The 27,762-nt window shown below is 51.6% G+C and overlaps 1 protein-coding gene across 3 annotated transcripts; it reads right to left on the reverse strand.

Annotated features, from left to right (window-relative positions):
• Nucleotides 1–1,385: 1,385 nt before the first annotated feature.
• PDE1B (phosphodiesterase 1B) lies at nucleotides 1,386–27,762 on the reverse strand. 3 transcript variants are annotated; one of them, XM_036301353.1, is made up of 16 exons: nucleotides 27,502–27,762; nucleotides 27,292–27,381; nucleotides 10,569–10,682; nucleotides 9,476–9,658; nucleotides 9,241–9,307; nucleotides 8,795–8,911; nucleotides 6,362–6,502; nucleotides 5,878–5,978; nucleotides 5,646–5,771; nucleotides 5,420–5,521; nucleotides 4,223–4,343; nucleotides 3,729–3,810; nucleotides 3,270–3,378; nucleotides 2,643–2,773; nucleotides 2,043–2,162; nucleotides 1,386–1,512 (listed from the first exon to the last, which is right to left on the reverse strand). In XM_036301353.1, the coding sequence occupies exons 2-15, from the start codon at nucleotides 27,369–27,371 to the stop codon at nucleotides 2,059–2,061; spliced, it is 1,578 nt and encodes a 525-aa protein (XP_036157246.1). In that variant the 5' UTR covers nucleotides 27,372–27,381; nucleotides 27,502–27,762; the 3' UTR covers nucleotides 1,386–1,512; nucleotides 2,043–2,058. The 3 variants fall into 3 exon arrangements, with proteins under 3 accessions (XP_036157246.1, XP_036157245.1, XP_036157247.1); XM_036301352.1 differs by having other exon boundaries at nucleotides 27,292–27,414; XM_036301354.1 differs by lacking the exons at nucleotides 27,292–27,381; nucleotides 27,502–27,762 and adding an exon at nucleotides 15,192–15,354.

Consider the following 27,762-nt stretch of genomic DNA (forward strand, 5'->3'; position numbering starts at 1 on the left):
CCACTATATATACATATCAGATAGAACACCGACTGCACCGGATTTTATCAAGCTTAAAGGGACAGTGTATCTGAAGATGCATGGTGGACTTCCACCCAGTGAACACCAAACACAGCCAAGCCTGGTCTCCCTTCTTTATTGATCTCTGACTATATAGCAGGGTTCTGGGAGACCAAGGGCAGGGATGAGTCACATGCGTCTCTGCCCTACTCAGGGTGGGGTAGGGGGGACAGGTGGCAGGGTGGCAGGTCTAAGAGACCATGGATATGGACTTCACATGAACAGGGCCCACTGTACAGATGCATGATTGATATTTACGAGAAAGAAGGAGGGCAGTCACCTGGACTTGGGCCTTTCCTGGGACAAGGTGGGGTGAGAGGAACCTGAGGAGAGGAAGGGACAGGGGGCCTGTGGGGGCTCTCTTCAGAGGGCATTACAGCAGTACCCTGAGCCCCTCCCCATCTGCCTTCCTCCCACCCCTCCCCACTGTCACAGAGGAGGGGCCTCTTGGTGCCCGCAGCAGGGCCAGTGCTGGAATGGAGAAGGGGAGGGATCCTCTGGTGGTAACACAGTATTACTGCATTATACCTCACCCCCATCATGCACCCTTGACCCTGACCCAGCTGGTCTCTCCTGCCTGTGCTCGTAAGATGCATCCTGAAGGTGCTTTGTTGAGGAGATTCAAAGCACGTTACAGACATTGGTCGGATGGGAGCCTCCAGCCCAGGTGAGAGGAAGGAGGCAAAGGGCTCAGGCATCAGCCAGGACAGGTTCCATGTCCCAGACCCAGACCAGTCCCAAGCTCTTAAGGACCCCAGGAAAGACCTGCTCTCAGCCCCTGGTCCTCTTCTCCAGTTGCCATGACAGAATGGGAGGAGGGAAGAAGTTAGGGGTCGAGCTGGGGATGGGGCTGAAGCAGTGCAGGTCTGGGGTAAAGAGGCTGCCCACCCCCCATTCCCAGGCCCTAAAATGATACCATGCCCTGAAGGAGCCCACTCCCCTCCCCACGCATCGGGCTCTGAAACCCCCCAGCTTTCTCTCCTGTTCCAGCCCCTCCCAGGGGAGGAAAAGGGGACCCAGACCTTCCAGCTAAGATCTGGGGTGGGGGGCTGAGGGAACCCCCAAAATTTATTGCTTAGAAACTTGGAGGCAAAAAGGATGGGGGAGGGTCCAGGGGGCTGGCATCTCTGACCCTCCCCCCAAACCCTGGGGAGCCTGCAGGAAGCTCCCCTTCCCCAGACATCCATCTGGCCACGGGGGAGTCCAGAGGCAGGGGGATGGGCACAGTGACCACTGGGAGCCTGAAGTTCCCCAGTCTTGCTGCCGGGAGATTAAAGTATGGCCCAATGGGTGTCAGGTGGGGAGGGGCCCTTCCCCAACCCCACATTCTCTGGCATTTGGCCTTCGGGTGGGTTGTCTCTTCCTCGACCTTCATGCTCCCTTGGAGCAGATGGGGGAGCTAGTCCCGATGGATGGTGCTGATGACATCTAACACTGGGACTCAATGAGGACCTGGGGAAAGAGGGGGAAGTTTCAGTGCTCGGACCTTTGCCTTTATTTCCAGCCTGACTTACCTTCTCCAAGTCCCGCCCAGATCCCCACTCGGTCCCACAAATAATTGTGCAAAAGAATGCCTTGCAGAAGGTTACTCAGCCAAGGTGTGAGCAAGAGCTGCAATCGAAGTCGTGCCAACCAACCTCATAGAGCCTGTGCCCCGGCTGGTTCCTTTTCCCGAGCCCTCACAAAGGTGCTACCTGGATGGCTCTAGCCTTGCTCAGGCCCCACCCTTCTCTGAAGAGCTACCTGCTTTCCAAATGCAGGGACTGGGACAGAGAGCTGGGAGGATTTCCTGGCTTCACATTCACGCCCTGACTCAGTTCTATGTGCTCACTTCCACCACTCTCCTGCCTGGAAGGAGGGAGGGAGAACCTCACATCCATTGAACCCCAGAGATAACTCTTCAAAATGCCGTGTTGGACACCCAGCTCTCTCTACTCCCCGCCCAACATCAAGACCCTCCCACTCCACCATGACAGGCTCACCTGGGCCGGCCCCAGGCTAGTCCAGATTCCCATTCTGATTGTGTTCATCTTGGGCAGGGGAGGGCGGGGCCTCCTCCTCACAGGGGGACAGCTCGTCAATGGACATCTGGTTGGTGATGCCTGCAGAGGGGCATGAAGGAAGCTGAGGCCAGACCAAGAAGTAGTTTTCCCCAGAACCAAGGAGTATGTGGAGAAAAGTAAGAGATTCTCATGCATCCTCCTATCTTCAACCCCCGGCCACCTGTGGAGAGCCTCTCGGGCCTTCAGATTGCTAATCACAATCTCAACTCCCACATACAGGAAAGACTCCCAGCCGTGGCCACCAAGTGACCCTAATCTGCAGGAGCACCACTCACAGGCCGCAATGTGCACACGGCCCCTGGTTGTGGAATATGGTTGTCCCTGTTCTCTCTCCAGTTCTCATTCTAGAACAGTTCTGGCCAATCAGCTGGTCAGTCTTTCCTGTCATCTAACTGTAGTCTGATCAGCTCTATTCCCAACTCGGAGTCAACGGCTGCTCCAGGGGCTTGAGGGAAATGGACCTGCTACTACTCCGTTAGCCACCTCCTCCCACGGCTTCATGCCCACAATGGTACCCACCGCTTGCTGCCTGTTCCTTCCATTTCTGCTTGTTCTCCTGAATGTATTTGGTCCAGGTGGAGCGGAAGCTGATCACATCAGGGTTAGGGTCTCCTACTTCCACATCCAGAGAAGGCTGGCGCCACTGAAAGCTAGAAGCAGCCCCCCCCCAACCAACTTCAGAGGTGGGACCCAGCCCACTCCAGAACCACCTTCACAGCCCTCAGAGGGGAGGGGATGGAAGGCCAGCAGGAGGCTTAGGGAGCCTCCTTCTTCTCCTCTTCCCTCTGCTAGGTACCTTCCAAGTCCTTGTCCCCCTCCTCCCAGATTTCACCCCTCCCTCCCCACACCTTCCCTCTTACTAGAAGGAAAATAAAAACAAGATTGGCAGAACGGCAATAAACAGAGCTAATGGAAGAAACAAAAATATGGTGGAGGGAATACAGGTGCAAGCACATGCGTTTGGTCACAGGGCCCCATCCTTCCGCCCCTGTGTGTGACACACAGCACAGCAGCTCTCCTGTTTGGAGTAGCCTGCTTCTCCACCACCCCTTCCATGGCTGTACCTCCTCCCTGGGGGTCCGCCCTCTGTGAGTCTGACTCCCTTCTCCCAGAACCAGGAGGCCGGGCTACCCCAGTCATCCTCACCTGGGCTGGTTTTTAGACTTGGAGTCATCATCCACCAAGGGCTGGACACTCTTCTCAGCCACGTCGGTCAACACAGAGAATGTGGGCTCCACAATGAAGTCGATGAAACCTGCAGTGCAGAGGGGAACACCATGACGATGTCTTACCTGGAGGGCTGGGTAGTGGATGTGGCCAGCATGGCTGTGACCCTTGTCTGCATGTAAAACAGAGTAACCGATGGCTGAAAAGTTCCCAATGAAGGCAGCCTTTGGGATGATGCATTTGTGACCTCAGAGAACTCCTCCCCACCATTGCACGCCCCTGGCCTTCCACCCAGGACCCCATGCCCTAGCACAGCAGGCTTGCCTCTATGGGAAGAATGGCTTTGAGGTTGGGGACCTGGGGAAGTCCTGGCCCAGGCCCCACACAGCATTCTTTCCCCTTCACAGTCCTCTCCTCCCTGCGAGAAAGGATACTCACCAATCTGGGACTGTGCCACGAGAGTGGAAGTGCGATCACACAGCGGAGAGAAGGGCAGACCCAGCTCTGCCTCCTTGTCACCCTGGGGGAGAAGACAGGTGGGAAAGCTGGAGCGGGCACCTCAGACTACCAGACCCAGGGTGAAGCTGGGGTGGTAGGAGGTTGTTGTGGTAGAAAAGGAATGTTCCCCAGGCACTCAAAGTGGACTTGGAAGGTACCTAGCAGAGGGAAAAGGAGAAGAAGGAGGCTCCCTAAGCCTGCTGGTCTTCCATCCCCTCCACTCTGAGTGCCTGTGACCTGGAAATGAGTGATAGGCAAACGGGATGCACCTCTCATCAACCACTGTTCAGCTCTTAGGACGATGACAGTTTATCCCCCGGGTTTGGGGTCAGGTCAGGAGCTGCAGGTTGCTAAATGAAGGTCTGGAGTGGGAGTATGGAAAACCAAGCGAGAGAAGGCCCATGGGCAGGGGGTGGGCAAGGATGCCATGGTACCTGGCGGAAGAATTCCTCCATGAGAGCCTTGGTCCAGCGGCTGTGAACTGACCACTGCTTGGTCGGATGGCTGATGTCTGCAGCATGGAGCAGTAGAGACAGGGCCTTGGACTTGTCAATCCTGGTCAAGGCAGATGGCGAGAGAAGGGAGACTGGGCTTTTAGGAAAAGGAAATGTGGACCATTCCTAACTCCCCATCACATGCCCTCTCTCAGGTCCTCTCAGGTAACTTCAAACACTCTCTAAGGATACACACAAGCACAAGCGCAAGCGCACACACACACACACACACACACACACACACACAGCAAGCAGTCCAGGCTCTTAGAAGCAGAGGTCTGGGTTCAATCCTCACTACACCTATCACACACTAGCTGTGTGACACAGAGCAAGTTACTTAAATTTGCTGAATTTCATTTTCCTCAATCCTGAGTGGAAATAATAGTAGAATCTGCTACATAGAATTGTTCTGAGAATTAAATGGCATGCTATATAAAAGTATTTAGGAAAGTGTCTGGCACACAGTGAGTGCTCAGTAGATGTTATCTATAATTATTATTATTATAATTATTATTTTCTAACAATGATATGCTCTGACACAGCACATTCTCCCACACGTAGGCACACTAGCACACGCCTTCAGGACACACACATAGTCCGTTCTTACACACATTTAGCAACTCCCACACATTTAGATACTCCCACTTTTAAGCAACAGTGGATGTAATTATGGCCTTTATTCTGTGTTTTTGTCTTTTACCTCACATGACTCTCTCAGTAGCCTGCTTATAGTAGGAACTGGTGGCAAGCTGTTGAGGAGGGAGGCATATCATTTTCACATTTCACAGATAAGGGAATGAGTCCAGAAGGATTGAATGATTTTCCCAGCATTCCAGAGTAAGTCTGTCCTGAAGCTGAGATGATAATGCCCATCTCAGACTCCCAGCCCAAAGTGCTCTCCAGTATACCAGCTGCCTAGACTGTACCTAAACCCAGGGCCATGTGCACACACGTCTCACACACACACACACACACACACACACACACACACACACACAGATACACTCAGCTATCTGGAGCCAGGAGAGCTTCTACATCCAGGTAAAGACTTGGCACACCAATCACCCATGTGTATGCCCCCCGATTCACACACCCCTTGCTCTGGCCTAGCCCCAGCCACACCCCACCAGATGCCACCTCTCCAGCTGCTGCAAGGCTGTCTTCATGGACTTCACTTGCTGGAAATGGCAAGACATGTCTGTGGCCAAGACCATCTCGATGACCAGGGCCCGCAGCTCCCTGAATGGGCAGAACCAGAAGAGTGATTAGCCCCACAGCACTGGTGGCAGGAGATCCAGGTAGTAGAGAGAGGGGGTTGGGTGAGGGGGTCTTGTAGGGATGCCCACTCCTGGCTTCTGCTCACACAAACTCATCCTTGGTGAGGTTGATGAAAATGTTCATTTCGTCGTCCTGCATCATTCGGAAGACAGAGCTGATGTGGTGATTCTCCAGCACTGAGCGGTCATTGTACAGGATGGCACATTCTGACCTGCAAAGCCAAAGGTCATCATGGTCAGCCCCCTGTTAAATGGAAATTCTGGCAACCTCCCCACTTCCATTCGGCCCCTCCTGCCCTGCCACACCCTGCCCCTCACTTAGTCTGGATGTGGAAGCTGTTGGTAGTGCCTGTGTGCTCATAGTCATGGATGGCTGCTGCAAAGATGATGGCCAAGACTTCAATCTCTGACAGGCAGTGCTGGGAGAAAGAGACAGAGGATGGGAGGGGGCCAACCCTCTCTGAGTCACTGCCCCCAAATCTCCACATACAGGCTAGACCGCTCACACCACCCTTCCATTCTTCAAGGCCAGCTGTTGGGCTAATGCAGCCAGGTTTCTCAGCTCCTGGAATGACCAAAGACCCTCCTCCATTCCAACCTGCAACATTCCCACTGCATCCCAGCACACATCCTGTGAAATTATGGTGCACCCAGGAATTCTGTAGAGTAAGTCCAATCTGACTCTGAAAACTGTGATGCCAAAGGAGGAACCAAAGAGAGAAGGAGGGAAATGGGAGTATACACCCCAGTTATGCAGCCATAAAGCCCCCAGTCACAGCAGGGTGGTCTCCAGGGCACCTACCACCATCCCTGTGCGAAGCAAGAAGCAGTGGACTGTCTGAGTAACGTCAGCTGCGTGGATCTGGTTGTGGTAAGGGTTCTTGTATTTCCCATAGCCTGTCTCCAAAGCATCCAGGAAAGTCATCAAAAACACAGTGGGAATCTGCAGCAGGAGGGAGGAAATAGAGCTGCGTGGAGGATCTGCAGGAATGGCAGGAGGCCCAGGTCTGAGATCAGCAATGCCATTTTTCTGTAGAAGGCAGTGTGGCACAGGGAGAGCACTGGCTCAGCAGTCAGGTGAACCTAGGCTCACATCCTGGCTCTACTACCTGCTGGTTACGCGACCTTGGGCAAGTCGCATGCCTCTCTGTGCCTCAGAGACTTAATTGCGGAATGAAGATACCACCTCCCCCCTTGAATTTAATGAGATAAGTACAAGGCACTTAGGAAGTGCTCTCTAAAGAGTAACTACAAGTATTATTATTTCCCTGGAGATTTTTTTTTAAAGGAAAGACAGTTTCCCTCCTACCTTTCAACCACGCACCCCAACCCAATCCAATACCACGGATAAGGGCTCAGAAGCAGGGTAAACGATAAGAAGATGTAGAGAGGACCCTTCCAGCCAGATGTAGATTACCCGCTCCTCTGAAAGCCTCCCACGACCCAGACACACACAAGCTATTCAATTCTGTCTCGGTCCAGCATATGCCCTTGGGGTATGCCTGCCTCCTTCAAAGGCTCAAGGCTCCTAGAGGGCAGGGCTGGTGTCTGCACCTGTCCCTGGATCGCCTGAGGCAAGGAGGAGAGCAAGGTTCAGGACCTGAGGAAGCTTCTGTAGAGATGAGTGAAAGTGACTAGACACAGAGTACGTGTCACTCATCAATCAGACCCTAATGTCTCCCACCCCGACCCCTGGAGGGCTGTGTCCCAAATTTAGGGATTTTTAAAGGGCTGTTTCCATGACAACTGCCCTTACTGTTTCATTGCCATGGTGTCCCTGGAGAAAAGGGAAGGGAAAGAGGGAAGGGAAGGGAAGGGAAGAGAAGGGGGAGGGAGAGTGGGAGTGGGAGGGGAAGGGGGAGGAAAGAGAAGGAGAATGGGGAGGAGAGGGGAAGGGAAGGGGGAGGGGAGGGCTGGGTGTCCAGGAAGGGAATGTGGAGTTTGAGAAGGATAGCTCCAACTGGGGGATCTACCATGAGTGAACACTAAAGCAATAAGCACTCCCCTCTCTCAGGTTAGGACTGGGGTTGGGCCAATCCTAACCTGATGCAATTACTCTTAGGGTCCCCCCAAAACCAGTCCTTCCAGGTAAGGAAGCAGAGTTTAAAAGAAACTGGTGTCTGGAATATGCCCGAGAACCAGTTTGGAGAAACATGAGCTGGGAAAAGCCGGAGAAAAAGAGGACCCTGCTATTCTCTAGGCAGGATCAAAGGGAAGAAAAGAAAACTAAGAAGGACAGGCCTCAGGAAGGCACTGAACAAAGTCCCACCTGAGCACCTCGGGAAAGGCCTGGAAGCCCTCTTGGGAGCCCTTGGAAAGGCAGAGTGGGCGGAGGAAGGCAGACATGCACAGCGGCCCAGTGGTCCTTACGGTGAAATGGGGCACAGGGTGGCAGGATGACCTTTCAAAGTCCTCTGGAGGGGCCCTCACCACTCTCCTTTCACCCACTCCCACCCCGACATGGGCCCTCAGAACACATGGTTTCCTCTGCGCTAACATCTATTGCCTGCCCCCCCTAAGTCCCCACTGCGACTCTTCAACACCCCTCGCCCTCTACTGCCAACTGTGGTTTTCCACGTGGAAATGTTTTTTTCCAGCCTCTATTCCCAAAAGACATTCCCTCCTGGCACAGGATCTGGAGAGGACTTTAATCCTATATTCTTCTTGGCTGGCCAAGCTGAGGAGCAAATGGAGTTCACACACCCTCCCTCCCCTCACACAGTCCTACCCAGCACTGCCAAGAGCTGATCCTCTCCAGAAAATTCCTTGGACGGAGACTAGCACTAGGTGGGAGAGCCAGGTGGCTGTGGCCAATTTTATCCCCTCCCCCTGCCCCCAAGCACATGGAGAGACTCTAGTCCCAAAGGACTGACAGCATCTGGACTTTAGGCCTCTGGTGTCCACAGGCAGGAGGCAGGACAGCTGAAAGGAGGAGATGAACGGCAAACCAGCCTGGAGAGGTCAAGTTAGAGGGAAAGAAAGCAAAGGGGAGAGAACAGAATCCTGGGCTAGACAGTTACACACCTAGAATCTTAGCCTAGGGCACAAAATAAGGTCAGAGGCTGGGACTGCAGCAAGTGAAAGAAAGGCTGGACTGGAGTGGGCAGGAGGAGACTCCCCTGATGATGGGACTAAGTGAGAGATCCTATGGAATCTACTGGCTGGGAATCTTCTAGAACAGGAGTAATGGGCGTGGAGAATCATGCCCAAAGGCGGGAATAGGGTATGACCCAACCTTAAAGCGGCTGATGAGGTTATGCCGCGTCAGCAACTCAAATGCAATGGTCCTCAGAGCGTGGTCATCGGCTGCCCGGTTCAAGGAAAAGACATCAAAGCACCAGAGGTCCAGGTTCTGTGGAGAAGCAACAGACTAGGAGGGCGACGCCCAGGGGGGCTCCTAGCAGCAGCGGAGAGGACTTTCCCATGGTTACAGAGTCTTGGGAAGCAGTACACAAGGAGGTGGTGAAGCGGGCTTCTTCCTTCCTTCCCAGACATCGCTCCGTGTTACACGAAGAGGCAGGAGCTTGCCTCTGGAGTGGGCACATGTTGTTTTGAGGAACACGAGAACAATACTTAAAAGGGAAGGCAAAAAACACCCCCTAAACAGAGTCTGGAAGTCCCAACGACTATTTCCACCTCCTCACCCCGACTTTCTCCTCTTTCCCGGAAACCCAGGATCACCTTGAGACAGTTGAGGACCGCAGTGGAGTAGGAGGGGCCCACGGAGGTGTACGTTCTCCGGAACATCCTAGGGGAAAACAGTGGAAAGAGGCCCAGGTGTGAAGGTCTGTGGGGTGGGGTTTGATCAGTTGGACATGTGGGGCCAATGCCACTGGCGGGGCCTGGAGGACCAGGGTGGCTGGGGACGAGGGACGGGACTAGAGACAGAGGGAGGCCGAGGGCGGGCGAGCCTCACCGCTCCACGAAGATCCCAGCCTGCACGGCGTGCACGATGCTGCGGAACTTGGGCTTCTCCTCCGCTCGGCGGCCTTTGGCTCGGGTCTGCTGGGTGAAGGTGGAGGCCAGCCAGTCCCGCACCTCGGAAGGCACAGCGTCTGACCGCAGCTCCTGAAGCTCATCCTCTGTGTCCAAGATTTGCCTGAGGCACCAGAGGGCATCAAAGAGGAAAGACAAGAAGCGCCTCCACAACCCAGGGACCCTGGGCCCGGCCACACCACACCCTCAGCAACGCTCAGGCCAGCTCTCTCCCTTCTCCTGCTCTTCTCTCTGTGTCTTTTTCTTTCTGTTTCTCTATCTCATGTCCCCAGTCATAACACCGGTCACCGCGTGAGGTCGTGAGCATCCCAGCTCTGGAAGTGTCCAAGCAGACACTGGAATACCACCCGTCAGGGATGCTAGCGACCAGCAGCACTGTCCAGCAGGAATAAGATGCAAGCCACGCGTAAGTAACTTTAAGTTTTCCAGTCGCCACATTTCAAATGTAAAAAAAGAAAAACCATGAAATTCATTTTAATGATAAACTGTCTTTAACCTAATACACCCAAAATATTGTCATTTCAATGTGGAACCAATACAACATATACTGATGAGATATTTTATATTCTCTTTTCTAAGTCTTGAAAATCCAGCATGGATTTTACAAATACATACACGTCTCGGTTCACAGTTGCCATATTTCAAGTCTCAATGGCCACATGAGGCCAGTGGCTCCCACACTGGGCAGTGCAGGGCCTGAGGGATTCCACACCGGGAGGGAGGCTGGGGCCAGATGAGCTTTAAGGCAACAGTCTTCTCTCCTTCTTGACACCTGTTTGCCTCCATCTCTACAACTCTGTGTCTGTTTCTCTGCCTCTTTACCTTTGCAGTATTTCTACCTATTGCTCTTCCTCTCTGCCCATCTCACCCTTCCTTCCTACTCTGACCCCAGCACAGGTCTCTGTCCCCAGCTTCCTCTGGCCCCCAGGGTCTGGACTACTGTGTCTGTCTGGTATCTTCCTCCTCCGTGGGTAGGTCTCCCTGCCCAGCATCTCCACTGTCACCACTCTCACCGCGTCTCGTCTATGTAGACGGCCTCCAGCAGGGACGCTGTGTACTCCAGGTTTTTCTTCAGCTCCTCAATGTTGACCTCCCCGTTCTCCAGCTGCTTCACCATGTAGCGTAGCCTGGGAAGGGGCGGGGGACACAGACATCCTGCTTAGGCACTGCTACCTTGTCATGCGGGCAGGATACCTTTGGTCTTCCATAAATCATTGACCGTTCTAACAGTAAGACTAAGAGCAGCTAATGTTTTTCATCTCAGGCTACTGCCACTGACCATACTAAATGTATCTACACCCCCACCCCCACCCAGGTGTAATTCCAGGCTTTTCCTGACTCCATTGTCCCCATGAATCTCTACCTCTTAACACTCCCCTTTAATCAGTGATTCCTGAACATTCTTGTTCAGACTGCCGGGGCTCAGCAGAATTAGGCAGGTACAAGCCCCTGGGGGGAAGTTTTTGGGATGGTCTGTTTCATAGTCTGAATAACCAAGCGCTGAAACTGCTTATTTACCCCATGAGAGAGGGCTCTGGGATCAACAGAGAGCAAAAGAGGACCCAAGACTCTCTCACTGTGTCTCTAGGTCATGATGGGGAGGGAGGTACATGTCCATAGCCCCTCTGTCCCCGGCAGGATGGCAAAGACGCAGAACAAAGAGCAATCTGAGTGCTTTCTCCTGGCCTCACTCCATCCAGGCAGAGCTAATGGATTATGATTCCAGAATCCATCAACCAGGACAAAGCAGGATTAACCCCTGCCTGCCCGGGGCAGTACCAGAGAGAACCTCTGGCAACGGGTGACCCATCCCGTACCACAGCCCTGCAGCAGCTCCCCCAGAGCAAGAGTGGTGGACATGGGGCCAGGGGTCTCACTTACTGAATGTGTTGCCTGAAGGGACAATCCCCCACAGTTTGCACTCACGAATTCTGGGGGTTGGTGATTAACTGGGAGGCTTCTTAGAAGTCTGTTGAGTCCAGCCCAGGCAGTCACAAAGCAAACAATGCTTTCTGCCTTCATGGTGATGTTAAAAAAAAGCGATTAAACTTTCCCCTTTGCTCCTTCCTCCAGCCCTGCCCTGCCAGCCCCACCAAAATGGGGGTGAAATGGTGGCCACCACAATTCCCCACTGAGAGGGGGTTTAGAAACCCAAGGCCACCCTCTGAGTCAGGGAGCAGAAGAGAATGAGTCAGGGACCAGAGGCTGAAATTAGCATCAATTCCCAGGGACGCAGGGGGAGGAAGAACAATGGCATTCCTGAAGGAAAGCAGCTCTGGAATCCTAGGGTCTCATCAGCTCTGGAAGAGGGGTGCCCAAAACAGCCAGCCAGCCCCAGGAAGCATCACTGGCCAACTCTCACCTGGCTGAAGACCTGTCTGCACATGGGGCAGGAGGGAAAGCAGGGAGATGGGAGGTGACACGGCAGCCTCCTGGAGACGGAGGAGAGGGAGGCGCTGCTTCAAATCCCACCTCCAGCCTTTCTGCTGCACCCCCTCCATGTGCAAACAGTGGGTCACTGTTAGAGGCTGAGTTCAGTAAAGCTCAGACCCAGCTGGGAGTTCAGTAGATAGAAACAGAAAAGGCTTTCCAGCCAATGAGCTAGAAAGGGGGACCTGAGCCAGCATCTCCCAGAGTGCCCCCCAGCCATCGCAGAACAAAAAGGTACACTCTGCCTTTGGGGCCCAGGCTCAAGCCAGGCTTCCCTCTCCTGGTCAGTCAGTCCCTGTGGCCAGGGGCCCTCAAATCTGGGGACACACAACCTAGGAAGAAAGGCCTCTGGTCCCACCTCCCCCCAGATGCCTGTCCTAGCCCTAATTTTCCACATTGGTCAGCCCTTCTTACAACCAAACGCTCTGCCCCTAGAGGCCAACGCCCTCCGCCAAAGTTTTTTCCTCCACCCGCCTCTCAAAACACATCTCAGCGCAGACTCCCAAAGTGAACAGTCAAGCCCACAGGTGTTCATTTGCATGGATTCGCATAATCGCTAACAATGCTGCCAGCTCTACATTTTTAAAAGCGCTTTCTCCTACATTATCTCATTTTATCCTCACAATGGGAGTGGAGGGGGGTGGGGAGGCAGCAATCAAACCTGACTCTGAGCCCTTGGGCAAGTCACTAATTCTTAATTCTTAATCAGTATCTATTAAGATGTGGCCTGTAGACCACTGACATCAGAACCACCTGGGATACTTATGAAAATTTTAGATTCTAGGTCTCATTACACACCTATTGAACCAGAATAGCTGAGGGTATGGTTCAGGGATCTGCAGTTAGCAAACATTCTAGATGATTCTCATGCACACTCAAGTTTGAGAACTTTATTTTGGAACCTCAATTCCTTCACCTATAAAATAGTGAAGAGGATAATAAACCACTTGTGAAGGGCTGTTAATAAGAGGATTAAATGAAATAATGTATGCAAAAGGCCTGGCATATACTCCGGGTCTTTGTAAATGTGACTTGAATCGGAATTAACTGACCAGCATCAGGCTGTCCCTACCCAGCTCCTGGCTCACTCCCTTCAAATCCAGCAGCGCCTGACTTCTCTATCCCAAGTCCAGAAGAGAGTCTCGTTTGGATGGAGACTGGTACTTAGGAAGTCCCCTAACAGAGGAAATGGGAGAATGAAAATGGTCATGATCCTCCTTTACAAGTACAACCCTCATTTGAGCCTCACAGTCACCTGATGAGGGAGGTTGAGTGACTCGTTCAAGGTCATACAACTTGTCAATCTCAGTCAGGTCAGCAAGCCTACAACCCACACTATTGGAGCTTTAACGGTGCCCCAAACACCAGAAGTGTTGGGCAGAGGGAGCGCAATCTTGTAATTAGATTGGAGAGGCTGGAACTAATTCCATCACAGCTTCTTGAATCTTAGTCATCCATCCTTTTTTAATATATATATATTAAAATATATTATATCTAATATATAAAATAAAATATATATATTTTATTTCAGAGAGGAAGGGAGAGGGAAAGAGAGAGACATCAATGATGAGAGAGAATCATTGATCAGCTGCCTCCTGCATGCCCCACACTGGGAATTGAGCCCACAGCCCTGGCATGTGCCCCGACCAGGAATCAAACCATGATCTCCTGGTTCATAGGTCGACGCTCAACCGCTGAGCCACACCAGCTGGGCCAGCCATCCACCCTTCATGAAGTGTTAGTGTCCGGCAACCCCTAGCAGACTGTGAGTGTCTTGATGGCACTGACAGGGACTTGTTTATCCTGGCTGCTGTGTGCAGAGCACACAATACGTGCTCAGTAAACGTTCATTAAATAAATAAATGGGAAAGAAGGCTGATTCATTAGGTGAAGAGCTATCTGCCAGAACTCACAATTGTGCTCTCAGCCGGGTTTCTGTGTAATGGAGAGCCTGGGGAGAAGAGTGAGATCTTGGGCTGCCTTTCAACACACTCTCCCTCCAAGCTCCTCTTGCCTCCACCTCTGATCCCGTCCAGGAGTTCCTTAATTGCTCCTGTTGAAATCTGAACCCAACACAATCCAGACACCACCAGTGCAGACTCCCAAAGCGAGAGGGAAAGAAAGGTTAAAGGATATATTTGTCAAATGGGGAGTCCAAGAAGGGGAACCTGGACTCAGGCAGCTGGAAGGATCCAGGTGCTGAACTTCACCTTCCTGAAATTATAGAACCCCCACAGGGCACTTTCTGGCCTGGCAGGGGCCTCTCTGATTCTAAAATCCTTCAGAGTTAAGATCTCCCTTGACCCATCCAAAGTCCTCACCTCACCATTCTTCTGCAGGAAATCCTACTCCCACCCCTACATCAGTTTTACTCCCACCCCTCTGACTCAGTCCTCGGAGAATCTGTCAGGGATGGGTCCCTTTCCCTGCAAAACTGGATGCTCAACCCTGTCCAATCCTCATCCAAACCTAAGGAAAACTGGAAGCTTCCCCAACATTCCTTCCACCTCCACCCCTAACTCTGTTTCACCACCACCACTTCTTCTCCTTTACCTTCAGCCCCTGCACCATGGGAAAAGCCTCAGATCCTAACCCTTGGAAGGTCCCAGTGTCTTCCAGCTCTGGGTATCCAGCTGGAAAAGGTTCTAGGCAGTAATAATCCTTAAACCCCAAAAGAGCTCAGCTTCCTCAGCCCCCACCAGTTCTTTTCTTTGAATTACCATATGGCTGATGATCTGGCGATTTCCAAATATCCCTGCACTACTTCCAGAATCTACATTCCCCAAAAGATCACTGTAAATAGGGGGCTCAGCACAGGGCAGCCTTAAGCCCAGGGGCTGAGAGTTGTGAGAAGAATCCTATTTTCCTTTTGGGTTCTTAAGACCAGATGAAGAGATGTCAGAGGAATGTGAGGTCCTAAGGATGCTGGGGGTCAGGAAGCAGAGAAAGGAGGGAAAGTCTACTAAGACACCTGCAGTAGTCAAGAAGTGATAAAAAGGAAGGGGAGGTGGGTAAGGAAGAGTATGAGGTAAAGGGCAAGATGGATGGGGTAAAAGATGGAAGAGAAGTACACCCGCACACAACATATTCATTAAATAAATGTCAAGTCTTAATCCCTCCCCTCCACCAAATTACAACTGGTGGACCCACAGCAGCCTGCCATCCTCCTCCCCTCTCCCTTCCTCACCCCGGTGCCTATCGCCTACCGGAGGATGGGGCCCTGGAGGTGGCTCCTCTGCACAGGAACAGGATTTGCCATGGGAATCAAAGTCTCCTACTTCAGGGCATCAATATGCTGCCCCCAGAACTCTGGAGCCCCTGAGGGGAATGGCGCCCTCTTGGGCCCCTAACTTCCTCCTCCAGGTCTCCGCAGAATTGAGTGACTGACCAGAGAGAACTTGGGGGGTTGGGGGGGAACAGGAGGAGCCTGGCTGGAGGAAGAAGGCAGTGATGAGGCAGAGACCCAGCCCACAGCAACTGGGTGAGAGGCCACGGGAAAAGTTTCACATCTGAAAAGAACTGAAAACAAGAATCTGTTCTCAGAAAAATCCCAGAAAGGACAGAAATAGCACAGGCCAGGCCCTGCTCTGAGGAGGTGGGGCTCCTCTTTGAGGAGAAGGGGTTAGTAGGAGGCTTAAGGGTGAGGGACAGGGACCATCCTGAATCTGTCCTAAGAGGAAGTCTGTAGTAGGAGGGGAAGGGACTCTGCAAGAGCCCCCCCAGAGGGGTCAGACTAGGCGCCCTCCCAGGAGCCTTTTCCATGGCCGTTCTTCAAGATGAGCTTTAACCCACCTGAAAGAATGGAAGCAAGCAGGAGGAGGATTAGAAACTGCAGGGGAGGAGCTTGCTGAAGCCAGGGATCAGGGGATCCTTACCCAGTGACCTTCCAACCAGGAGAGAAGCCCCTATCCCCCCCCCACACACTCTACCCCCCCCCCCCGCGCGCGCGCGCGCGCGCACACACACACACACACACACACACACACCCAAGCAGTGTATGACAATCAGGAGGACTTGCTCACAGACACCAAGAGGTTGGGCAAGTTACATCAACACTCCCAGCCCCAGGTTTTTCATCTGTAAAGCAGGGATTGGGGGATAACTGAGTTAACTGGAAAAGAAGAGAAGTGATGGGATGGCCAAAGAGAAACCCCCTCTTCCTCCTCCAGGCTCTCTTTGCTCTTGCTCAGGTTGGGAAGAAAACCTGGCCTCCGGGGCCAAGTGGATGTTAGCACACAGCCCCAGCCCGCCTCTGGGTGGGCTGAGAGATGACATCACCAATATAAGTGCATTGGGCTACGATTGGTCAGCTGAGGGGCTGGGCGGGGCTAAGGGTGAAAGCCGGGAGTGAAGCCCAACACATCCAAGGAAGAGAGTTCTGCGCTACTGCAATTTCCTAAATCTAGGGTCTAGGGCTGGGGCCATGTGGAAATGAGGACAGGGGACCGGTGGGGATGAGTATGACAAGAAAAGGGGAAAAGAGAAGAAACAGGCCAAGCGCCAGGATTTTATGACAGGAAGTCTTCTCCCTCCCTCCCCCGCCCCCCCAAAAGCAGGGAGAAATTAAAATACCTTGTCACTGTGCCAAAGCCTTGAAAGATTATAAACAAATGAAGTTTGGGAACCTGCTGTTTCTCAGCTCCACTGAGTAATGGGGCAAGTAAAAGCGGGATTCAACAGCAAGGGGAGGAATAGAGGTTAAATATCTACAAGTTGTTTTCCAGTGAACTCCCGGTAGCCATGAGGCAGGGCTGCTTCCGAGTTGGGAAAAATTGAAACCCACACTCTGTGCGTCCATCTCATTCCTCTGTGCCCCCCAACACACACACACACACACACACACACACACACACACACACACGTTAGTGTTTTTAAAAAGAAAGGACTAGACCCAGAGTCCGAGACCCAGAACTGCCACCCAGGAGATGAGGGACAGTCATCTGGCCTACTCTGTGGCCATGCGTGCTTGGAGGGAGAGGATGGAGGTGGGAGTGCGGGCAGCTGCACACAGCCTGGTACAGCACAAACACCAAGCCAGGCAGCTCCCCGCCCTCCCCTCACTCCAGGCCCTCACTCCAGGCCCTGTTACCTTAACCAAGTAGGCACTAACCTCAACCCTCCTACTGGAAGTAGAGATTTCTTAGACTAGGAAAGCTTTGGAGAGGATACCCATCCCTCTGCTCTCTTGCCCAGTAGAACCAAAGCTGGTTGGACAAATGACTGTTTACTGCTCACCCCCACAGACATATGTGCTGTATCACTTAACCCAGATTATTTATTATTATTATTATTATTATTATTATTATTATTATTATTACTGTTATATTATAACAGTTATTACTGTAACTGTTCCTAATAAGGAAAGATATCAGTAAACCACCATCCCTTCCTGGTGAAAAAAAATCATACATATCCACTCACCCACATATATACACACACACGCCACATTCTACCTCTGCCCAAGCTAAGGAAACTGTCCCCTGGGTGGTAGGCAGGGCATATCTATAACAACTCCAACCAACAGTCCAGCATGGATTTTCCTTTAGCCCTTAAATTTAGTTTTAAAATAACAAAGAGCCCAACGACCATGCCTCCTTCCTGGCCCACCCCCAGCTTTCCCCACCTGCACTGAAGGATTGGACTTGGGATGGGATGAACAAAGGATAGGAGATACTGCCTCTGGTCAGAGAAGAAGGGTCTAAGGGAGGGGTGGGGAGAGGGAGAGGGAGAGGGAAGGAGGTAGGGTGTGAGGGTTATTGAGGAAGAGATTAACTGGCTCCAAGGCTCCAAAATCTCAGAAATTGAGAGAATGAAGGAAATTATCCAAATCCAATAGGAAGAGGACATGAATTAAAATCAGGAGCCTTCTGCCTAGACTTTATCACTGTGTGTGTCCTTGGGCAAGATACTCTGAGCTCCAGCTTCCTTGTCTGTGTAATGGGTAAATAATGCACGCTTCACAGAATTCTCACAAGGATCAAATAAGCCCACAGAAGAGCACCGTGGGAACTATAAAGTGATGCATGAAGCAAAAGATTATTTAATCCAATCCTTTATTTCATTAGTTCGGCAAATGTTTAGTAAGAGTCCTCCATGAACAAAGTCCCCTAGGCCCACTCCTGTACCCAGGCTCCCTGCTGTGGAAAAGCCTGCTCCCACCACTCCAGATGTCTGGGACTTCTCCCCGACTCCTTACTCCTGACAAAGGGGTCAGGAGGCAGTGGAAGCAGAAGCTGGAGAATATATGGAGCATGGAGCGCCAGAAGCCAAGAACAGCAGATCTCTACCTATCCAAGCACTGGTGCTCCCCTCACCCCTGGCTTCCCATTGCTATATGAGCAGCCTGGCTCTTGCAGCTGGCTGGGCACAGTGGCGGGGGTGGCTCTAGAGATAAAAATAGCCCCCCTAGTGGCAGAGCTGGGGTGCCATCCCAGGAGGTAGCAGGTGGCAGGTTGACATGGCAGCGGTCTCTAGGCACTGGCCAGAGGAGCTGGGTGGAGGGAGGGTGGGGGGAGAATGGGGCAGAGCCTGTGGAAGACTGGGGGTTAGCGGGGAAGGACAGAAACCAGGTGAGTGGAGGGAAAGGAGGGAGAGGAGCAGGAGGTACTAAGGCACAGGGAGGGAAGGAAGGGAGATCAGAAAGGAGCTGTAAAGAGGGTCTGAGAAATACCGAAGAAGAGGGAAAGGAGTCAGCTCACCCCTGCCTGTGTCTGAAGGCGAAGCCCCCTCTGCCTCCTGACCAGAAGCCCTTTCTAGCAGGTCTTCCTAGCAACAGCCCAGCACAGCTCAGGTCAGATGAGGAAGGGGGTAATCTAAGCAGCTCGAGCCTTGGTCCAGACCAAAAAAGACCCAATATCCTGGCTCCCAGCCCAGCACACAAATGAGTCCCTTCTCCCTCCGTCTTTAGCCCTTGAGTGAGGGAGGAACTGGGAGGGGTGGCAAGAGGAAGACGAGTCAGAGAAGGGGCTCCCAAGGCGCAGTCCAGAAGAACTCTTTCTCTGCTTCCGTTGTCCACCCCTCTTCTCCCTCCCTGCACTGTTTAATTCTGCTCATTAACTACCTCCACGTGAACCACCCCACCGACCCTCCAAACCACATCCCAACAGATGTTGCCAGCAGATGTCCAGCTTCCAGGAGGCCTAACAGATGTTAAAAGCAGCCTGGGGTGGAAAAGTGAGTTGGAAACTTGGCAAGGGACTGACTGCAGGTGTGACAGGAACAGCACTAAATTGGGGATCAGTGGAATTTGTGTCTGGTCCCAGCCCTGCCCCTCACCTTACCAACTATCGATGGCATCAGCTTCCTCCTCTGTAAACTTTATGGTTCTCAGATGCAGTGCCTGTATTCCCTGGTGGAGACACCAGGGAAGTAGGATGCCTGGGTCTCGATTCATCCTGAGTTCAAGTTCATCAACGCTTCCCCCAACTCATCCCTAACCTGGTTCTTAAAGGAGGAGAGTGGCTTTCTTCTTTATCATAGAAAGGTCACATTCTAACCTCCATGAACTTTCCAGGAAGTTCTCCTGAATACCTATCATTAATCCATCTTGCTACAATAAAAATCAAAAACAAAACAACAAAAAAACACGGCAAATTTTCTTGACATTTCAAAGAAAAACAGAAAGGAAGAGAACAGGCAGAACAGAAAAATCTTTGGGGGTGAGTCTGGTACAATTTGATTTATTTTAATTTTTCAGATTGGAATTTCTAAAGCTACTGCTTGGTAGAGAGACAGTCTGGGCTTCGGGAACTTGGCAACACTGTTGGCACGTGAGCTCACTCAGTCAGGGCCCCAAGAAGTTTCCAAACAAAGTGGGCATAGAGGCGAGAACTAGGGAGATGGTGCCAAGTTAGATCCACAAGAGCTGACCAACAGGGGAGCAAGGAAGCTAAGCAACAGGAATGAAAGGAGAAGCTTCTCTAGCCCCCAGGTCCTGCCTGCCAGAGACGCACTAAGCCCCCAGGAAGCCACGCTCCCTTCCCAACCTAAATGGTGCCATCAGCCGCTGGCAGCCTATTCATTCCACTGCAGCCATAATTATTTGCAAATCTGACTACTCATTGCAGCTGTGGAATCAACTGACCTGGGAGCCTGGCTGCATCCACAGCACCACCTGAAGCCCCCCTTTCTAGCTCTTCTCCCTGCCCATGCCGCCAGCCCTCCCCCCATATGCCCTGGCCCTTTTCCCACCAAGCCTGTTTTTCCACCAAAACCCCACTCCCATTCCCTCAGTGGACTTTTGCCAGGTCTGGGATGCTGAAGTAAAGGCAACTCTCATCTTTTCTTCCCAGAAAGGGATAAGCTTCATAGATGCAGCAGACACTCAGGGGAGAGGAGCAGCTGCAGGGCTGGGGGTGGGGGTACTAGAGGGGCAAGAGCACTGGCATTAGGGATCTATTTCCCTGCATTGAATGGATAGCATCTGTTTTTTTCCTTTTCCCTTCTCAGTCGCCTTTCTTCCCCCCTCAGTTCCCATCTTTGCCCCCCCTCAGCATTCCCAGGATTCTCTCCCACTTCTCTCAGACCATTAAGTCTTCCTCCCTTGGGGGACAATCTCATGATCTAACAACTTCCAGTCTCCCAGTTGTCTCACCTGCACCCCACCTGCTGCCCTGGTTTTGTCCCTCTTTCTCTGCTGCTGTCCTGAAGAGTTAGAAATTCCGTACCTGAGAAAAATCAGCCCCCTGAGATCCAAAGGCAATTACTTGGCTTCCTTCCTGGAGGCGCTGGGAGGATGAGGTCACTGAGAAGGTAAAAGAAAGGCCTTGCAGAATACAGGGGTTGACGCTGGACTCCTAAGGTGGCCCCAAGGGGTGCCTGCAGCAAACTTACCCTGCACCATCACCACCGGGTGGGGGAAGCCCCAGGGTTTCTGATGCCTAGCCAAGGTGAGCGAGGAGTGGGAACACTGCAGGTGAGAGCAAGAGGGTAAGTCAAAGGGAACAGGAAGAGAGGAAGTGGGACCAGAGAGAGCGAAACGGACCTTGCAGAGAAAGAGGAGCCAAGAAAGATGTGAACAAAGGAGGGAAGGGACAGAGGAAAGGATGCAGGAAGAATCAAAGAAGAGGAGAACAGAGGGAGCAGAGAAGTGGGAAGCAAATCCTCAATGATCCCTATGAGAGGAAAGTCTTCCCGCTCCTCTTTCAAAGTCTGGTGGCGGCGGCCAAAAACCAGGGGGGGGATGGAAAACAAGCACTCAATTCGCTGACGTCAGGAACCCCCTGGGCAGCAGGCAGGTGGAAAGGGTCTAGAGACATCCAGGCCTCTCTCCTCCTGAGTCTCACCTGGCCTTCCAGTCCCATAGCATCCCCAGCTACTTCACCCCCCTCCTGGCAAGAGGGATACATGCCACCTCAAATGTGGGATCTGTCTGTCTTTCCAACTGGCCTCCTGGGGCTCCTGAGCAGGTGGAGATATTTGGGTTCTAAGGGACTTGAGAGATTCTCTAAAATAGGACGTGGCATCCCTGGTCATGTGACACCCAGGCCTGGGGACTGAGGACAAACGCCGGAGGGGAATTCCTCCAGTGCTCACAGAGCTCTCCAGTGGCCGTCCCTGGGCTCCCACACACACCATGTCTTAGAACTGCAATTGCTCTACTCACTTCTAGTTTTTCCACGGAAAAGAGATGATAAGGCGTATCATCTTTTTTTAATATGTTTTTTTAAATATGTTTTTATTGATTTCAGAGAGGAAGGGAGAGGGAGAGAGAGATAGAAACATCAATGATGAGAGAGAATCATTGATCGGCTGCCTCCTGCACACTCCCCACTGGGGATGGAGCCCACAACCAAGGTACATGCCCTTGACTGGAATCGAACTTGGGACCCTTCAGTCCACAGGCCGATGCTCTATCCACTGAGCCAAACCAGCTAGGGCTATCATCTCTTCCTTTTGACCTCAGTGGCCCACGCTCTATCTAGGTCAGCCCTTCCTCAGCCCCAGCCAACCTTCTAGTCTCTAAGCTCAGACACCTGCCTCGCCTGCTCCAGACTACCATTCATCAACAAGACTCTTCCAAATCATGTCCCAGACACTGGGACTCAAACCTACTAAGTAATTCATATTCCTGCCTCTTGAATCTTTATTTTTCTCCCCATCCAAGCCAATGATCACCCATTTATTCTTACTCCCATACTGAAAGAACTCCAGACTGTATCAGAAGTCACTTTCATATGGATGACAATGAATAAAGAACTGAGATTCAGAGAGACTGTGTGACTTCAAGATCAGGCAGAGTGGAAACATGAACTCCAACTCTAATCTCCCAATATCCCCAATGATTGTCTACAGCCCTGCCTCCCTGATTCTCTCCAGCCACCTATTCTGACCAGGCATTTGTGGACTTCTTCCTTTGGTCTGAATTGATTTTCCCTGTCTTTGCACCTCCCCTCAGCTTACTGCAGAAATTTTCCACCCTCTACCATCCGGATGCCTCATTCAGACAAAGCTGATGGGGGGAATAGAGAGATGGAAGCCATCTGATGGGGGCGGAGGGTGGGGAGAGATATAAACCCAAGGAAGAGAAAGTCCCTTTGCTATGGTTGAAAATAAAGGAGGAAGGACTGATCCGGGGAGGAAGGCACTAAAAATCATCTCGCTAAGACCTGGGAGAAATGATGCTCCTTTTTCTCCAGCGACCCACGGAGCTATAGTTTACCCTGCAATCTTCACAACAGCTCCGCAGCCATATGCAGAAAAAGGAGGACAGCAGCACAGTTTTCAAAATTGGTAAGAGCCACAGAAGATCACTCATGGGGCACACACAAAATGAGGACAAAAGGGGGGATAAATCCGTCCCCCGTTCTGTCCCTCAGCTTCCCCTCCTACCCATTTGATCTCCCCAGGACTGTCAAAAAATGTGTCACAAGCACATACACAAGATCACACACACGTATTATCCCATTACCTACACACATACTCACATACACACATACATCTCATTCCTACATAGAACAATTTCAGGCATTCAGCATACCCTAATTCAGCATACCTTCCCAACATATTTATCATCACACGTGCCATTTATAAACATAAAAACAAAGAGACATCGTCACAGAACTCCGGCTCCACAAACTCCCCAGCACATATATCAACCTTTACCCAGAATCGTATGTAAACATGTCGAGCATTCACAATCATGCGGATACATCTCGTTCACACATCCAAATAACGTCGTTTATGTATCCTCTCTGTAACTCCTTCAGTCCCAGGCTCTGTTCTCAGGCACTCAAACCCCACACCTTTTAAACATCACCTTCTCAAAAAACAACATCGCCCTTTCTTCCACCCCCATTTCCTACTCCCCGCAATGCACGCAGGAACACACGCACCACAGAATCAGAGTCAGACCTGGGCTCGGTGACATATTCAAAGATAACCATTCGTTCATTTGTTTCTTCTTTTATTTATCGAGTGCCTATGATATTCCAGGTACCACATTAGACTGACGAAACAAGATGGGCAAAAATAATCCCCAACTGGGTCCTTGCTACAGCTCGCCTTAATGACCTTGAACAGCAGCTTATGACATTGAGCCTAGACCTTGAGAGTCCTGAGTGTGTACCATGTGGAGAAAGGGGTTGTGTCTGTACTATCCCAAAGGAAGAGGAAGATTCTGTCTGTAAAATTCCAGGATAAACTGAAGCAGAGAGAAGAGAGTGATGCTTGTACTTTCCTGTAACCCCCAAAGGAAAAGATTAAGCAGAAACCAGAGTGGTAGACTTTTACCACTGGAGTGGGAGTATCAAAATGAGGAACAGGTGTATCAAAATGTTGGAGTTGACCCAAATTACAAGCTCCATAGGAGCAGGGCTTGTGTTCATTTTGTGCAGCACTATATCCCCCGCATCCAGCACATCACATGGCACACAGGAGAAAATTAATAGTTGTTGAATGAATGAATGAATGAGCTAAGGGTAGCAAACCAATCTCTACTCATAGTTTTTCTTGATTCCCAAAAGACATAAAAAACCCTTCTACTCCTACTGACCTTCCCCCTTACTCCTGAAAGCCCTCAGGTCTCAGAGAAGTCAATTCCTTCATCTTAGGATGAGAGATGCTAAAAACCATCCTGGTCAACCCATCATCTCCAGACTGCCTGCCCCAGCCTCTCATGTCTCAGCTTGAGTCTGCTTAGTTAGGAACATTTTCCTGCTAGGTAGAGATGAAACCCCAGTTAGGGACTCTCCAGCTCATATGCTCCAGATTCTGGATTTATCTTTGGCAGCATGCTAGTGTGGGAACAAAATTCCTGGGATGCCCTTCCCAGAAAGAAAGTGCCCTGCACAATTATATTATATCACATTTTTAATATATATTTTATTGATTTTTTTTACAGAGAGGAAGGGAGAGGGATAGAGAGTTAGAAACATCCATGAGAGAGAAACATCGATCAGCTGCCTCCTGCACACCCCTCCCACTGGGTATGTGCCTGCAACCAAGGTACATGCCCTTGACTGGAATCGAACCTGGGACCCTTTAGTCCGCAGGCCAACGCTCTATCCACTGAGCCAAACCGGTCAGGGCTATTATATCACTTTTTAACCAGGGGCAAAAACATCAGGCCTGGCCTCCCTGAAGAGAGTCTAGATGTCCTAAATTAGAAATTAAAAGAGTATAGGGGGGAAGGGGAGGGCATAATGGATATAGGATATGTTGAGTAGGGGAATCAAAGCCTTTATAGATAGATAGATAGATAGATAGATAGATAGATAGATAGATAGATAGAAAGATAGATAGATAGATATAGATATAGATAGATATAGATATACTCCATCTGCTTTCATTTCTATTCAGTACCCAGTCCTGAGATAATTATTTTCATCCACCCCACCCCCCCATTTCCAGACTAAACAACCCCTTCCCACTCAAGCCCATTTGGGAACAGGTGGTATTGGGTTGGAGGAAGGGGTGTTCTATTTCCACCTAAAAGAGAGAATGCCTTTTTTTTTTAAAATATATTTTATTGAGTTTTTTATAGAGAGGAAGGGAAAGAGATAGAGAGTTAGAAACATCGATCAGCTGCCTCCTGCACATCTCCTACTGGGGATGTGCCTGCAACCCAGGTACATGCCCTTGGCCGGAATCGAACCCGGGACCCTTCAGTCCGCAGGCTGACGCTCTATCCACTGAGCCAAACCGGTTTCGGTAGGAATGCCTTTTTTGATTAGCCCTCAACCCTGAGAGTTGGAGAGTCTCTCTCGCCTACCCTAGTCCTAAGTCCTTTTATTTCCCTTCATCTGATTGGCAAAGCCTCCCCAATATTCAAACAGGGCCAAATCCAGTCACCCATCAACTTGGGATCTCCCTTGATACCAAGATCTTTCTCTGCTCTGAGGAAGTGAGATTGGGACTCTGTCTTGGTGGGACTTGAGGAGATGGTACTTTTCTGGGTACGTTATTACGCATAAGCTAGCACTCTTAAGGTTCAGATTGCTAAAGTGCGTGAAACCAGATAATCTAATCAATATAATTAGTGATCCTTGTCTGCCACCCTCTCCTGTAAGGACAGGTCAACTAACACACTTTGTAGGGGCAGCGCCTCTGCTCCCTCCGCTCCCCAGGTTTCAGTGCCTCCTCTGGGGATCCTCTTCTCTCGCCAATGAGAACTTCTCACATCAGAAGAAATAGCAATCTGCCTCCAGGAAAGACTTTTGGCTAGAAAGGGAGATGGTAAAACCTGCTCTTTTGCAGGACCTGTTACCTGGAATAGCGGCTGGGGAAGTACATGATGACCACTAGCGCTAAGAGGGGGTCATCCCAGGATGCCTTGAATTCTCGAATTATAGACCCTGAGGCCCCTTTTCTGCCTTTCAACCACTTCCTTACCTGTCCCTCTTCGGATCTTATTAACAGTTACTAGCACAGTTTTCTAACAAGAATCAACCAGCGCTCCTCCCAACAAAAATCAATTCAATCTGGTTTTCCATTCTTCATCCCAGAGCTCATTCCAAGGCTGCGCTTCAGAGAGCCCGCAAATTGCATTGGCTGGAGGCAGCAAAGGGGTGAACTGCGAAGCACATTTGGATTCCAAGCCTTGTTACCACTATGCCTCAGTTCTCCCTCAGGCCTCTCCAAGCAGCTAGTATATGAATCGGTCCCACCACCCAGTAAAAAGACATCATCTTATTGCCGCAGTTGAAGTATTTTTTAAAACAACACAATCATAAGCATCTAGCCATCTCCTACCTCATCTCTCCCTCTCGGCCAGAGCCCAGAAATGGAAGCTTCAGTGCTCACTATTGAGGATACTGGGGAGGAACTGGGTTTAGGGGCTATGCTACTTGTCTTCCCTCGTTAAACATCCACAGCCTCTTTCCTGGGTCGATGGGGGGTCATATGAGGGAGAGGAGCACCTTCCCTTGTTCTCTGCTTAAGAATCAACAGACTGCGGGGGTTACCCACTCCCAGCTGACTGGGAGGTTGGCGCATGGCTTGCATTTGACCAGACCCTCTCTTTCTCAGGAACAGGAAGAAAAGTTCCTCTCCTCCTTGGGACTTCCCTCATTTATTCCTCGCTTATTCCTTCCCACATGCCCTCATCCTGCAACAATGAGAAAAGGTGCCTAAATGTGCTTGGAGACCCTAGGGAGACGCAATAGCAACAAACAGACTTGGACAGTTACCTTGCCCTACCAATCATTCTTCACCTCCCTGCTCCCAGGCAGGGACCCTACCCCCCTCCTCCAGATCCTAGGTAGGGGTTCTACCACTTCTCCAGATCCCAGGAGAAGTGCAGAGTGGGGCTCCAGGCCTCAAGAGGAAGGAGCAGCTCAGGTATGGGGGTCCCCCAACCTCCACCCCATGTAGGATGCAGGAGGCAGAAGCCACCAATCCCAGCAGAGGTTCATATGACCCACAGGTTGGCACTAGAATCCCCGTGCACTGCATCTGCAGCTGTGTGCAATCATTCTACAAACATCCCTGTGACCCTCAGACACTCATGCACACACACATGTGATGTGTCTCACATCTGCACAACCCTGCACATGGATACGTGTGAGTCAGCCTGGCGCCTCCTGGATGCTGCCGGTCTGCAGCCCTGACACACTGCACCGCACATCCTCTCCGCGCTGCGTCTCACCGGGGGTCCACATCGGCAGCTTTGCAACTCCTAAACCTGCTCTACCCAGCCAGCACATGCCTTGCACATGTGCCTGGCCACTCGTGTCAGAGCAGTGTGTTTCCTTGCACCTGCCAACATGTGTGCCGGAAAACATCCACCAGCCCGACTCCTGCGCCCCCCCTCCCCCTTTCTCCAGGCGCCCTGAGATCCCTTCCCCCCACTCCGGGCCGGGGACTCACAGCGACCGAAGCTTGATCCACATCTTCTTGCTGGGGGCTGACTTCAGCTCCAGGGGTGACGGGCAATCCGACTCCAGCATCTCGGGAGGGCTGCAAGGGGACAGCTCCATGCTCAGCCTCTGTCTACGGAACAGAGGGAGGAGACAGCACCGCGGCTCAGCCTCAGCCCCTCACCGGAAGACCCTCACCCCCATCCCAGCCCCTTCCCACCTGCGGCTGGCTTGGACCAGCCAGGCCGGTATCTCTAGGCTCAGCCCAAGCTGGCAGAGCTGCAGTTCCTGCGGCTGCTCCTCTCCCGCTGCCCAGCTCTGGGCTCCCGGTCCCAGCTCTCCGCGCCGCCGCTGCCGCGCGCAGCCAGAGCCGCCTCCTCGGTCTCCCCTCCTCCCCCGGCCGGTTCCCCCGCCCTCTGCTCCTCTCCTTTCTCGTCGGCCTGCCCGCTCGTCTCTCACTCCTGGCAGCCACTCCTCCCAG

The sequence above is a fragment of the Myotis myotis genome, unplaced genomic scaffold (assembly GCF_014108235.1).
Source record: "Myotis myotis isolate mMyoMyo1 unplaced genomic scaffold, mMyoMyo1.p scaffold_m19_p_3, whole genome shotgun sequence".
Lineage (NCBI taxonomy): Eukaryota > Metazoa > Chordata > Mammalia > Chiroptera > Vespertilionidae > Myotis > Myotis myotis.